The sequence below is a fragment of the Heterodontus francisci genome, chromosome 28 (genome assembly GCF_036365525.1).
Source record: "Heterodontus francisci isolate sHetFra1 chromosome 28, sHetFra1.hap1, whole genome shotgun sequence".
NCBI lineage: Eukaryota > Metazoa > Chordata > Chondrichthyes > Heterodontiformes > Heterodontidae > Heterodontus > Heterodontus francisci.
Window position 1 is genome coordinate 16,173,699 of NC_090398.1, and position 14,384 is coordinate 16,188,082.

General features: G+C 46.2%; 1 protein-coding gene across 1 annotated transcript; it reads right to left on the reverse strand.

Annotated features, from left to right (window-relative positions):
- Positions 1 to 12,276: 12,276 nt before the first annotated feature.
- LOC137385234 (G-protein coupled receptor 15-like) lies at positions 12,277 to 13,185 on the reverse strand. Its single transcript, XM_068060219.1, has one exon. The coding sequence runs from the start codon at positions 13,183 to 13,185 to the stop codon at positions 12,277 to 12,279; it is 909 nt and encodes a 302-aa protein (XP_067916320.1).
- Positions 13,186 to 14,384: the final 1,199 nt, after the last annotated feature.

The window sequence follows — 14,384 nt, forward strand, 5'->3', positions numbered from 1 at the left end:
TGCTAAACTCCATCTTTAAACGTATAACAAGCCTTTATACAGCTTCATGTTCCCCTCAGGAGCAGTTGACACTCAATGAATTCAATTTTAAAGTGGTCCTCAATGTTTCAATGCAGGAAACCTGCAGGCAATCTGTGCACAGCAAGATCCCAGAGGCAGCAATTTGCAGGTAATCTGTTTTTAGTGATGTACGTTCAGAGATCTCAGAGAGAGGAACATTCCTGCAGTTTGAAAATCTCAAACACCCCTCTCCCTGTCTTTCCCCTGCTCCACCCTGCACCCCATCCACATTTGTTTCTTTTTCTCTCGATCTGGGTTTTAATCTGGATTGAAACATCCTCTGAAGTGTTTCTGCCACCGTTTAAAATAACCACACGTCACATTGTGGCTCCTATTGATTAATGGTTAAAATAGAGAGAGTGTGGGGGGAAGAGAAAAGCAGAGGAAGATGGAGAGAAAACCCAGAGAAATACACACTCAGACCCACAGGAAGCTGAATTTTAAAGTGTCCTCATTGTTGGAATGTAGGAAATGCTGCAGGGCACTTGATGCACAGCAAGATCCCACAAGCAGCAATGTGACAATAGCCAGATTCCCCCTAAGTCCCCAGAATGGGCGAAACCCCCTCTTTAAACTGGGAAAGAGCCATTTGTGCAGAGCAAGATCCCACAAGTAGCAGGGTGATAACAACTGGTGACCCCTCTCATTCCCTCCATGTTTCCCTCACTCCCTGCGTCTCTCTCCCTCCTGTTACACTCATTCAGAGAGAGAGACAGAGAAATCCACTCTCAGAACACCACTCTCAATTCAAATGGCCGCTGCACATTTCATTTCACCCTCAAATTCACGGCACTGCCCAAAACACCAGGATTATTCGGTAATTATACCGGCTTCCAGCTCAGGACTTAAATTCCAGGCCTTCAAGAGAGCTTTACACACAATGAATTCACTTCTAAAATGCAGTCACTGTTACAAGGAATTCTGCAGGCAAGCTGTGCACAGCAAGATCCCAGCAATGGTTACGCTTCAAAATTCAGTTAACCAAGGATTTTATTGTGGATTCCTTTCTCTCTCTCTCTCTCTGCCTTCCCTCCCTCACCCACACTCTGCCTGTCTCTCACACAGAAAGATTGACGGAGTGAAGGAGAAGGTGAGGAATAAAAAGTCCCAAAGGCGCTACGCAGGGTGTATTATAAAACAAAATCTGACATCAAACCCACAGATCTTGAGATTAAGGCTGATGACCAAAAGCTTGGTCAAAGAGGTTAGTTTAAAGGAACGTCATTAAGCAGGAATAAGAGATAGAGTGACGGAGAGGTTTAGGGAAGGAATTCCCCTGTGTTAGCAAGCAGTGACATTAATTCCTGACTGTCAGTAGATTTGTTAGGAAAGGATGTTAATGTTTACGGAGCCGAGACAGCTCGATGTGGATAAGGAGCAAATCAGCCACGACCTGAGTGAATGGGCAGGACAGGCTCTAAGGGCCGAATGGCGGCCTCCTGTCTTCTGAAGGGCTTTACTAACATCCCTGCCAATGCATTGATGGTTTTCTATTTGAAAAAAATGACCAGGTTGGGGTTCTCTCTAAACCCTCCCGCCAGCCTTGGAACGACTCACAGATTCATGTCTAAGGGAACTGGTTAATTGTTCTGGTAGAATTTCCCGCTTTGCTGATGGGTTAATAAAGCAGATGGGATCCTGAGCTTTATAAACAGGTCTAGAGTGTAAAAGTCAGGATGTGATGCTAAACATTTATAAAATAATAGTTTGTCCTCAGCTGCAGTATTGTGTCCAATTCTGGGACCACACCTTAGGAAGGACGTGGAGGCTTTGGTGAATGTATGGAGGCGATTTACTAGTGCGGTTCCGAGATGAGATTATTACAGTTACGCTGATAGACTGGAGAAACTGGGCTTGCTCTCCTCAGAGCAGAGAATCTTAAAAGGAGATTTGATCGAGGTGTTTAAAATCATGAAAGCTTTAGATCGAGGAAATAAAGAGAAACTGTTTCAAATGTCTGAAGGACTGATAACCAGAGAGCCCAGATTGAAGGCGATCGGCCAAAAAAAATATTGGCGACATGGGGAAAATGATTTTTTTCCACACAAGTGCTTCAGATTTGAAATGCAATGTCTGATAGTGGTGGAGGCAGATTCAATAGTAGCTTTCAAAAGGACAATTGGAGAAAGCATTGAAAAAGAAAGAAATTAACAGAAATTGGAGAGGTTTGAGTTAATTAGGGAAAGCCAGCATGGACTTGATGAAGTAACAGAGAAGGTTGATGAAGGGAAAGCATTTGACAAAGTAGCACATAAACATCCGGTTAACAAAACTGAGGCTCATGGAATAGGAGGGCCTGTGTCAGCTTGGATCAAAAATTTGTGAAAGGACAGAAAACAGCGAGTTGTGGTAAATGGTTGTTTTTCAGACTGGAAGATGGTCGACAGCAGTGTTCCCCAAGAGTCAGTGCTTTTTGTCAAATTTCAATATTTGCCCATGATCCCAAACTTGGAGGAGATGCAAACAGTGAGGATGACACCAATTGACTACAACAGGACATATATAGGTGAGCGGGATGGGCAGACAAATGGCAGAAGGCACTTAATACAGGGAAATGTGAGGTGATGTATTTTGGCAGAAGGGATAGGGAGAGGCAATATAGACTTAATGGCCCAGTTCTGGGGAGTATGAAGGGACAGAGGGACCTGGGGATACATGTGCATACGTCTTTGAAGTTTCGAAATCTAAAGGGAATTTACTCGACTGTCGTCATCTGTTGTTCAAAATTTTAGAAAAACAATGTGAACAATTTTGCAACTTCAATTTCCCCATGGAGAACCCACAGTGTATAAATTACTGGCCCTGGGAGAGTACCGCCTCGCAGTTTGATGCAGAGAGACTGCCTGCGGCACAAAGAGACAGTTCATTTCACACAGAACATGGAAAGTTCAAGACTAATGCCCGAGAAAATATTTTACCCGATCGTCGCTGTCATTGGTGTTCCTGGTAAGTGACTCGAACCATTGAAGTTGTGTAAAATTGTCCATGAACTTCTTTCTGGTTTTACTCTGTGACTGATAATGTTACATGCTGATCCTCGGGCTCAGAGTTTTACAGACATCCGATCAGTGCGGTCATTTAATGAATTCAATCTCCTCAATTATTTCTGCGGTTTTATTCTGCTGTCTCAAATGAAAATGTGTCTCCATTTGTAGCTGACAGACTCACTGAATTATCGGGTCTTTGCCTTTCATTGGATATTGTGCAATCAGATACAATGGAGAAAATATATATTTGGGAATAATTAGTGGGATTATCTGTCACTGTTGAATTGTACTGAGTGAATGCAGATTGGATGCTTTCTCTGGAAACTCCTGCATTCAGTCTTCAAGCATGACCCTGAGCTTCTGGTCATTTGTCTCTTTAATTCTCCTTGCTAGTCCCCATCAGAACTCTCTATCCTGTGCCCTGAATCTCAATGAGGTAGATCACCAGATTTTTCAGTTCGACATTTTATTGCCTGTGGGACTCAACACTTGATTTAACTACATTTGATTATAACAATTGTTAGCCATCTTCCAGACCCATCCTCTGTTTCTTTAACTGTCCCATTCGCCTTGCACCATCATCCCTTGTGTCACTGAATCCCTCCTGCCATCCACCCGATCACAGACCTTCCCTTTTTTTCTTTCCTCCCCGAGAACCCACTTTTCCCTGGCTCCACTATTTCTTTCAAAACTGTTAATCACTGACATCTTCCAGTTCTGATGGATGCCTATCATCCTGACACATTAACTCTATTTCTCTCTCCACAGATGGTGCCTGACCGACTGTGAGTTTCCAAAATGCTGCTTTTTTATCTGATTTACTGCATTTTCAGTCTTTTGTTTGTGCTCCAATCCTTTGGTCTGGACAGTAGTAGTGGGCGTGGGGATTACGTAGGCAGGGGTGGAAGTCCAAGTTTCTCCTAACATGCTGTAGGATTTGAACTCCACAGATTATGCCTTATTAACCTTGACAGGTTCTTTAGCCTTCCAGACAAAGGGAGAGGAATCCAGAGCAGGTGCAAGAGAAGGTGGGTGGTATACCCAATCCTGAGGGAGTCTCACCCTAGGCGGGTCCGAGTCCCAACACTGGGGAGAGTCTCTGATCAGTGTGGGCGAGTGGGGAGGGGATTCTGATCCCGGGGTGAGGGTGTTCCGGTCCCAGGTAGAGTGTCTGATCCAAGTAGTGGAGGGGAGGGGTGTCAAATCCCGGGATGGAGGTGCTCGATCTATGAATGTAGGACTCAGATCTCGGACAAGTGTACGACTTTGGTGCAGGAGGGCTCAGTCGAAGTCTGGAAGAGTGTCTGATCAGGTTTGGGGAACAGGTATTGTCTGATCTCGAGATGGGGCTGGTCTGATCCCCAGTGGATGGTCCGATCCGGTTCGGGGCAGGTGATGTGTATTCCCAGGATGTGAGTGTTCCAATACTGTGGAGATTGTCTGATCAAGCTGAGGAAGTGGGAGCTGTCTGATCCCGGGATGAGTTGCTCCGATCGCGGGTGAGGGTCTGAACCTGGGCCCTTGGGCTATTTGCATGAGGGTGTCTGATACTCTGATGGCTGGGGAAATTGGGGAGCCAGGGGAAACACTCCTGCTCTTCCGGGCCCAATAACACTGCTGTAAAGATAATTCTCTTCTCCCCGAAGCTGTCCCGCTCTTCCTGGCCCGCTAGCAGTGCTCCAAAGACAATTCTCTTCTCCCTGAAGCTGTCCTGCTCTTTCTGGCCCACTAACAGTGCTGTAAAGACAATTCTCTTCTCCCTGAAGCTGTCCTCATCTTCCTCAGCTGTTGCTTTCCAGAGGTCAGGGAAACATGGCGGGTCAAAGTGAAAACTGTAAACCTGCTTAAATCAGAGTCTCCCAGCCACATTAACATATATAAATTGACAGCCTGCCTCCCGGGAGCAGTTGTCTGTCAGCATCCTGTCCTGACTGCTTTAAACAGAATTAAACCTTTCATACTCACCCGGTAATGATCCTGAAATCCTGCCTTTATTGTCTCGGTCACACACGGAGAATGTTTGTTCAGTAATTTCCAGTCTCTTTTTCCTTCTCTCTCTTACAGTTAATTTACTGGCCATTGTGATCCTGTCCCGAGGAAAGTGCGGACTCTCCACCTGCACCACTCGCTACCTGGTGGCCATGGCAGCAGCGGATCTACTGCTCGTTATTACTAATTTCATACTATATCGGATCAATAAATATTATTTCCCAGGATCTTCCCTGAGCATCACTCCTGTGTGCAGTGCTATGGTGACCCTGAGTCACGCAACCATGAACTGTTCAGTCTGGTTCACTGTCACTTTCTCCTTTGATCGATTTGTGGCCATTTGTTGCCAGAAACTGAAAACTAAATACTGCACCGGGAAAACTGCAGCTGTGGTTCTAGCAACAACCTGCATTCTGCTCTGTTTAAAAAGCATCCCCTTCTACTTTGTATTTGAAACTGTAGAGATAATTGATAATACACCGTGGGGCTGTTATATAAAACCAAGCTATTACACTGAGCCGGGATGGATGGCATGTGAGTGGTTTGATAAAGTTTCAACCCCATTGCTGCCATTTGTTTTAATTCTGTTGCTCAATGCTCTGACAGTCAGACGCATTTTATTGGCCAGTCGAGTCCGTAAGGGGCTCAGGGGTCAGAGCAAGGAAGGGAATCACAGTGACCCAGAAATGGAGAGCAGAAGGAAGTCGGTCATTTGACTCTTCAGCATATCCGGCAACTTCATTCTTCTGTGGTTGACAGAGGTCATCTATTTCTTATATTATACCATTGCTGGAATAAATCCAAATGACAATGAATCTTCATATATCTTTCTACAAGTCGGATATATGCTGATGAATTTAAGCTGCTGCACAAACACGTTTATTTACGGAGTTACTCAGTCCAAGTTCAGAGAGCAGGTCAGGAGTGTAGTGAAATATCCGGTTACGTCAATTATTCAATTAATAAATAAACAAAACAACTGAGACCAGCCCAGAGATGTGTCCCAGTTTTTTCCATTCCATGAATGTGATATTTATCCATAGACATTCATCAACTGAATAACATTAGGAATTGCTGGGGATCTGAAAATACCCCCATCGGTGCGGGTGGGGCACCCTCTATGTTTAGGACACGGCCCTACTTCTGATTGACAGAGGAATAGATACATCACATGACTAAGCGGATAAGGTGAACGAGGTGACTGAGGGAGGACTGGAATGAAAAGCACTGGATGAGTAATAAGAAAAAAGCTAAAGAGCTGTGAACAACAGGCAAGAGGTGACAGACAGCTGGAGTATTGGATATGGACTGCCATGATGTATCTCACACACATAGAGCAGTCCAAGGGCAAGGGGATATTCGGAGGATAAAGGCGGATGTGCTGGAGGAGAGTCACAGTGTCCCTGCAGGGTAGGAGGGGAAACAGCATCCACAATCTCTCTTCCATATGAACTGATTCGATTCCCAGCTCCTCATATCTGTTCAGAAACAAAAATGCACATTCTTCCAAATGCAGAATGTAGCAGATGCTGGAAATACTATTGTGTCAATTCACTGCCTTTTTTCATTTTAATGGCTGCAGGCAGATCGAGAAGGACGAGGAGGGACTGTTTGCCTTTGTCACTATCACATAGGATGCCATTTGTGGCTTTGCAAAGAGCTGGTTCAGTACTGTAATAGGGGTGGAAACCTGATAGGAGGGATTCAAACATGGAATTCCGGGAAAGGTATGCGCATATTGGGAATGACAACATGTTCAAAGACTTTAGAGAGGAAAAGGAGATTGTTGATGGGGCGGGAGTGGACAAGTGGGGAGCGGGAAAGTGTTGTCTTTTTGAGGAGGGGGTTATCAGGGCAGATTTGAAGAACAGAGGGCAGATCCTGAGGAGAGGGAACGGTTAACAATATCAGATAACATGGGGACCAGGAAGGAACACGGGCCAATCCATCTGAGCAGCTGCCAATCTGAAGCGCCCAGAATTATTGTCTCACCCTGGCACCATCTCCCAAACCAACTACCATGGCTGGGTTATCCAGACAGGGATCCCTCTCCCCCACCATTTGTCATAGCTGGGAGAGAGAGAGAGAGAGATGGCAATGACCAGATTGGGGAAATGGAAGGGAATCAGATTCAATAAAGTGCCGACAAAGTCAAAAGAAAATGACAAAAGAAGTATTCCAGCATCAGCAGAATTTTCCTCTTGCAATAACAAATTTCTTTCTTTCTGTGCAGATGTGAGTGGCTGGCTGTTTCCTCTCCCGTCCTGAGGAGCGTGCTTTGACTCTCTTCGTGCCACTTTTCGGTCTGGTCCTCTAGCTGTCACCTCTTGCCCACTGCCTGAGTACTCTTTGATGTCTGACACCGCCTACAAATTTACTTCCCATGTCGCAATCACAGCAGAGGCTTCATAAAGAGATAGGCCACCTAACCACGGAGCTCTTAAAGAGACAGGCCACCGACTCAGGGCAATCCCACACAAGAAATCTAAGTACATTTCAGAAAATGTGAAGTGCTGCATTTCAGTACGATGAATAAGGAGGCAACATATGGCTTGGAAAATAAGTCTCTACATAAGGCAGAGGATCAGAGGAATCTCTGGTGACAGATGCAAAAATCAATAAAAAGAGTGATATAGTTTCATAAGGTTATTGCAAAAGCAAGACAAACACTGTGATCTATTTCCAAGGGAAAAGAATTGAAAAGCAGAGCAGATATGTGAAACTTGGATCAAACCTTGTTTATATCACTCATGGAACACTGTGCATATTTCTGCTCTACTTGCACCTTTGGTTAGACCACACTTGGAGCTCTGTGCACAGTTCTGGACTCCACAGACCTTGATTAGATCACACTTGAGAGCCGTGTGCACAATTCTGGTCTGAATATGTCTTGATTAGCCGACACTTGGAGCACTGTGCATAGTTCTGGTCTTTATATCCCACGGTTAGACCACACTTCACGCATCATGTTCAGTTCTGGTCTCCATATCCCTTGGTTCGACTGCACTTGCAGCACTGTGCACAGTTATGGTCTCCATATCCCTTGGCTAGACCGCACATTGCACACTGTACACAGTTCTAGTCTCCACTTACTTTGATTGGACCACACTTGGAGCACTGTGTACAGTTCTAGTCTCCATATCCCTTGGTTAGACCACACATTGCACACTGTGTGCTGTTCTGGTGTCCGACATCACTATTTTAGTGATCTTTGTGCAGGGATCCATGAATGACGCTGGACATCCACTGTTCCTATCATTTCAGCATTTAAAAAAAAACACTCAAATCTATCCTGTTTCAGTTCAAAATGAATGACCTCATTCTTACCTGCATTGAAATCCAATGGCAACAGTCTCACCCACTCACTTCGTCTATTAATGTCTCTTTAAATATGGTGTCCCAGTCTGCACTGTTTACTATGCAACCTATCGTGGCGTCATCAGCGTTCTTGAATACATAGAATCAAACAGAATAGATACCATTGAGCCCATTGTTCCTGCACCATGTCTTTTAACGATCTGTCCAATTAGTCCCACTGACCCTGCTCTTTCGCCCATAACCCCACAAATGTTTCCCCTTCAAGTATTTCTCCAATTCGCTTCTGAAGGTTGCTACTGAATCTGCTTACGGAGATATGGATGGTTGTAGGGTCTGGAGGAGGAGGTTACGGAGATAGGGAGAGTTGTAGAGCTGGAGGAATATACAGGCGCGGGGTGTGCTTTAGGGGCTGGCGGAGTTTACAGAGATAGGGTAGGTTGTCGGTGTTAGTGCAGCTTACAGACATGGGGAGCGTTATCGGGGCTGGAGGAGGTTTCAGTGAAAGGAATTTGTGAGGATTGGAGGAGGTTACAGAGATATGGAGGACTGTAGGGGATGGAGGATATTAGAGCAATTGGGATGGCTGTAGGCCTGGCGGAGCGTGCAAAGATAAGGAGTCTTATAGCGGCTGAAAAACGGTACAGACATAGGGTGATGTTTAGGGATGTAGGAGGTTCCATATATAGCGAGGGATGCAGTGGCTGGATGAGGTTACAAAGATAGAGGGGGTTGTAGGGCTGGAGGTGTTTGCAGGGTTAACAAGCGTTGCAGTGCTCGGGGAGTTTCTAGAGAAAGGGAGGGCTGTAGGAGCTGGAGGAGGTTACAGAGATAGGGAGGCTTGTCGGGTTTGTTGCAGTTTGCAGAGATAGGGAGGTTTGTAAGTCTTGGAGGAGGTTACAAAGATACGGAGGGCTGTAGGACCTCGAGGAGGTTACAGAGATCGAGAGAGTTGTAGGGGCTGGAGGAGGTTACAGAGGTAGAGAGAGCTGTAGGCCTGGAGGAGGTTACAGAGATAGAGTTCTATGGGCTGGAGCATGTTACTGATATAGTGATGGTTGTAGGGAGGGATGGGACTAAAGTGATAGGGAGGTTTGTAAAGACATGAGGAGTTTACGGAGATGGGAAAGGTTGTAAGGGCGAGGGAGGGAAGGTTACAGAGACAAGGAGGGCTGTAGAGGCTGCAAGAGGTTTTAGAGACAGGGAGTGCTGTAGGGCTGGAGGAGCTTGCAGAGATAAGGAGGCTTGTAGAGGCTGGAGTAGGTTACAGAGGTAAGGATTACTGTAGAGGCTAGAGAAGGTTACAGCGATAGGGAAGGTCATAGAGGCTGAAAGAGCTTGCAGAGACAGGGGGTGCTGTAGCGCGGGAGGAGGTTGCAGAGATAGGGAGGGTTGTAGTTACAGGAGGAGATTGCAGAGCTTTGTAAAGGTTGGAGGATGCTGCAGAGATACGGAGGGTTGTAGGGGCTGGAGAAGGTTATAGAGTGAGTGAGTGCTGTAGATGTTGGAGGAGGTTGCAGCGTATAGAGTGCAGTAGTTATGAGAGGAGATTGCAGAGCTTTGCAAAGGTTGGAGGATTTTGCAGAGGTAAGGAAGTTTGTAAGGACTTGGGAAGTTTACAGAGATAGGGAGAGTTGTTAGTCTGCAGGAGTTTACAAATTGAGAGAGCTAGGGGCTGGGAGGGGGTTACAGAGATGGGGATAGTTATAGAGTCCAGAGGATGTTACAGGGATAGGGTGAATTGATATGATTGGAGGAATTTACAGAGATAGGGATGATTGCTGAGCTGCAGGAGGTTACAGAGCTTGGGAGGCGTATAGGGTCTGGAGGAGGTTACAGAGATAGGGAGGGTTGTAATGGCTGGAGGAAGTTGCAGAGATAGGGAAGTTTGCACATGCTGGCAGAGGTTGCAGAGGTAGTGAAGGCTGTTGGCCCTCGAGGAAGTTAAATATATAGGGAGTGTTGTGGGGCCTGGAGGAAATGACAGAAGTAGGTAGTGATGGGGCAATGAGGGTTTTGAAAGCGAGGATGAGAATTTTAAAATTCAGAGGTTGCTGGACTGGGAGCCACTGAAGGTCAGTGGACACAGTGGCTGTCGGTGAAAGGCATTTTGTGGTCACTTGGTAGCAGAATGTTGGATGTCCACAGAATGTAGATTGTGGGAGGCCTTCCAGAAGTGTGTTAGAGTAGTCAAATCTAGAGGTAAAAAAGGCAGGGACGTGGGTTCAACAGCAGATGAGCTGATGTAGGGGCAGAGGTGAGTGATGTTTTGAAGGTGGAAATGGACGGTCCCCGTGATCGTGCAGATGTGTTGCGGGAAACTCATTTCGGGGTCATATATTGCACGGAGGTTGTAAACGGGAGAGGAATGGAGTTCGTGTCGAGTAAACAGTTTTTGTGGCTGGACCAAAGTCAATGGCTTGAATTTTCCAGCTATAGAATCGGAGGAAATTTCTGCTAATCCAGCACTGATGTTAGTCAAGCAGACTGATAATACATGAAGAGTCGAGAGAGGTCATGGTGAGATAGAGCCGGCTGTGATTAGCATACATATGGAAACTAACGCTGTGTTTTTGGATGGTGTAACTGAGGGGCAGCATGTAAATGAGAAATTGGAGGGAGCCAATGATAGATCCCTGGGAGACATCAGAGGTAACAGTGTGGGAACAGGAAGTGAATCCATTGGTTCTCTGGCTGTGATTATGTAGATAAGAATGGAACCACGTGAGAGCAATCCTACCCAGCTGGACGACAGTGGAAAGACGTTGGAGGAGGATGGTGTGGTCAACCGTGTCAATGGCTGCAGGCAGGTCGAGAAAGAGGAGGAGGGAAAGTATACCTTTGTCACAGTCACGTAGGATGTTATTTGTGACTTTAATAAGGGATGTTACGGTACTGTGACATGGGGGAAACCTGATTGAAACGATTCAACCATGTAGTTTCTGGAAAGATAAGCACGGATTTGGGAAGTGACAACACGTTCCTGGACCTTGGAGAGGAAAGGGAAGTTGAAGATGGGATGGTAGTTTGTAAGGGTGGAGCTGTCAAGAGTTTTTTTTGAGGGGGGGTTGATGAACAGTAGATTTGAAGAAGACAGGGACAGTATCAGCTGAGAGGGAACAGTTAACAATATCAGCTAACATGGGGACAAAGAAGGGACTCAGCCCTATCCATCCAAGCAGTCACCAAGCTGAGGTGTCAGGATTGTCAGCTCCTGTGCTGATCCCGGCCCTGCTTCCTCGACCCAGGTCCTGTCTCCCTGCTCGAGCCTCTTATCTGCACTTGTCCAGACTGGGTTCAACCTCCCCCATGCCCCACCCTCTGACTTGGGGTGGGAGAGTGATAGACAGCAGCATCTAGGCTGGGATGGTGGGGGATGTCAGGGTCTCTAGAAGGAGACAGGCGGCAAAAAGTGTTTCCAGAAATAAAAGAGGCAGTCAATTGACACAATAGGATTTCCAGCACCTGCCAAATTTTGCTTTGGTAAGGACATTTTTAAAAAATTTCTGGGCAGATATAAGGAGCTGAGAATGGAATCGGTTCATGTGGAGGAGAGATTGTGGATGTTGTTTCCCCTCCTGCCATGTTGGGGCACTCTGACTCTCCTACAGCTCCCAGGCTTTATGTCTGCTGTTCCAAATATCACCGATGGTTCTTGGTGTGTGAGACACATGCTGCCAGTATACATCCAGTCATCCAGCTGTCTGTCACTTCTTGCCTGTTGTTCGCAGCTCTTTGATGCTTTTTATTACTCATCCAGATCTTTTCCTTCCAGTCCTCCAGCAGTCAGTTCTTTTGCCTTACCGGCTGATGTTTGTCATGTATCTACTCCTCTGTCAATCAGCAGTAGTGCCGTGTCCCAAACAGAGTGGCTGTTCCCGCCGCCAGCACTGGGGTATTTTCAGTTCCTCAGCAATTCCTGGTGTTATTCAGTTGATGAAAGTTTAAGGATGTATATTGCAATCTTGGAATGCAAAAAACTGGACACACCTGTGGGCTGTTCTCGGTTGTTTTGTTTATCCATTAACTGAATAATTGATGTAACCGCATATTTCACCGCACTCTTGACCTGCTCTCTGAACGTGGACTGAGTAACTGCATAAATAAATGTGTTTGTGCTGCAACTTAAATTCATCAGCATCCATCCGACTTGCTGAAAGATATATGATGAAACATTGTCATTGGGATTTATTCCTGTAAGGGTGTAATATAAGAAACATACGACATATGTCAAGCACAGAAGTATGAAGTTGGCGGATATGCTGAAGAGTAAAATCACAGACTTTCTTCTGCTCTCCATTTCAGGGTCACTGTGATTCCCTGCCTTGCTCTGACCCCTGAGTCCCTTACGGACTCGACTGGCCAATAAAATGTGTCTGACTGTCAGAGCGTTGAGCAACAGGATTAAAGCAAATGGCAGCAATGGGAATGAAACCGTATCAAACTGATCATAACCCATCCATCCGGGTTCAATGTAATAGCTTGACTTGTATTTACAGCTCCGTGGTACATTGTCAATTTTCTCTGTTGGTCCAATTGCAAAGTAGAAGGGGATGATTTGTAAACAGAGCAGAATGCAGGTTGTTGCGAGAACTATGACCACAGTTTTCTTGGTACAATATTTAGTTTTCAGCTTCTGGCAACAAATGGCCACAAATCGATCAAAGGAGAAAGTAACGGCGAACCAGACAGAACAGTTCATAGCAACACGACTCCGGGTCACCACAGCACTGCACACAGGAGTGATGCTCAGGAAAGATCCTGGGAAGAAATACACAGTGATCCAAAATAATATGAAATTAGTGATAATGAACAGTAGGTCTGCTGCTGCCATGGCCACCAGGTAGCGAGTGGTGCAGGTGAAGAGTCTGCACTTTCCCCAGAACAGGATCACAATCGCCAGTAAAGTAACTGGAAGAGACAGAAGGGAAAAGAGACTGAAAGTTACTGATTAAACATTCTCCGTGTCTGACCCAGAAACTAAGGGACGGAGTGTGAGAGAATTAACCAAGTTTAAAGGAGTCGGGACAGGGTGCTGACAAATCATTGATCACAGGAGTCACGTTGGCGCCTTAAATCTATTAATGAGGCTGGGAGTCTCTGATTTAACTTGGTTTACAAGTTCTCACCGTGACCCACCATGTTTCCCAGGACTCTGGAAAGTAGCAGTTGAGGCAGAAGAGGACAGCTTCAGGGGGAATATATTTCTCTTTACAGCACATCTCGTAGGCAAGAAGAGCAGGAGTGCTTCCCGCTTGTTCCCCAATTTTCCCATCCATCAGAGTATCAGCCACCCTCATGCAAATAACCCCAATGACCGGGATCAGACCCTCACCTGGGATCGGAACAACTCATCCCGTGATCAGACAGTTCCCGTTTTCCCATCTGGATCAGACAAACTCCCTAGTATTGGAACATGCCCATCCCGGGAATACACATCACCGCCCACAAACCGGATGAGACCATCCCCCGTGGATCAGACCAGCCCCATCCCGAGATCAGACAATATCCGGATCCCCAACTTTGATCAGACACGGTTCCAGGCTCGGGCACAACCCTCCAGTACCCAGATCATACCCTCTACCCGGGATTGCACCCTCCACATCCCAAGATCTCACACCCTTCCCCTCGACTCTCCCCAGGACGAGACCACCTCCATCCCGGAATTGGGTTCCCTCCCCATTTCCCAACATGGATCAGAGAAGCTCCCGGAGTTCGACCCAGGATCAGGCTCCCTCAGGAATTCATAAGAACAACTTCTCAACCTGCCCTGGAGTCCTCTCCATCTGACTGGAAGCCAGGCCTGTCCAGCAGACGAGATTCACCAGGATGTTGCATGGGCTGCGCATTCCAGCTGTGAAGAGAAAGTGGATAGGCTAGTGTTGCTTTCCTTAGAGCAGAGAAGGCTGAAGGGGGACATGATTGAGGTATTCAAAATTATGAGCGGCATAGGTAGGGTAGATAGGAAGAAACATTTCTCCTTAGTGGAGGTTTCAATCACCAGGGGGCATAGATTTAAGGTATGGGGCAGGA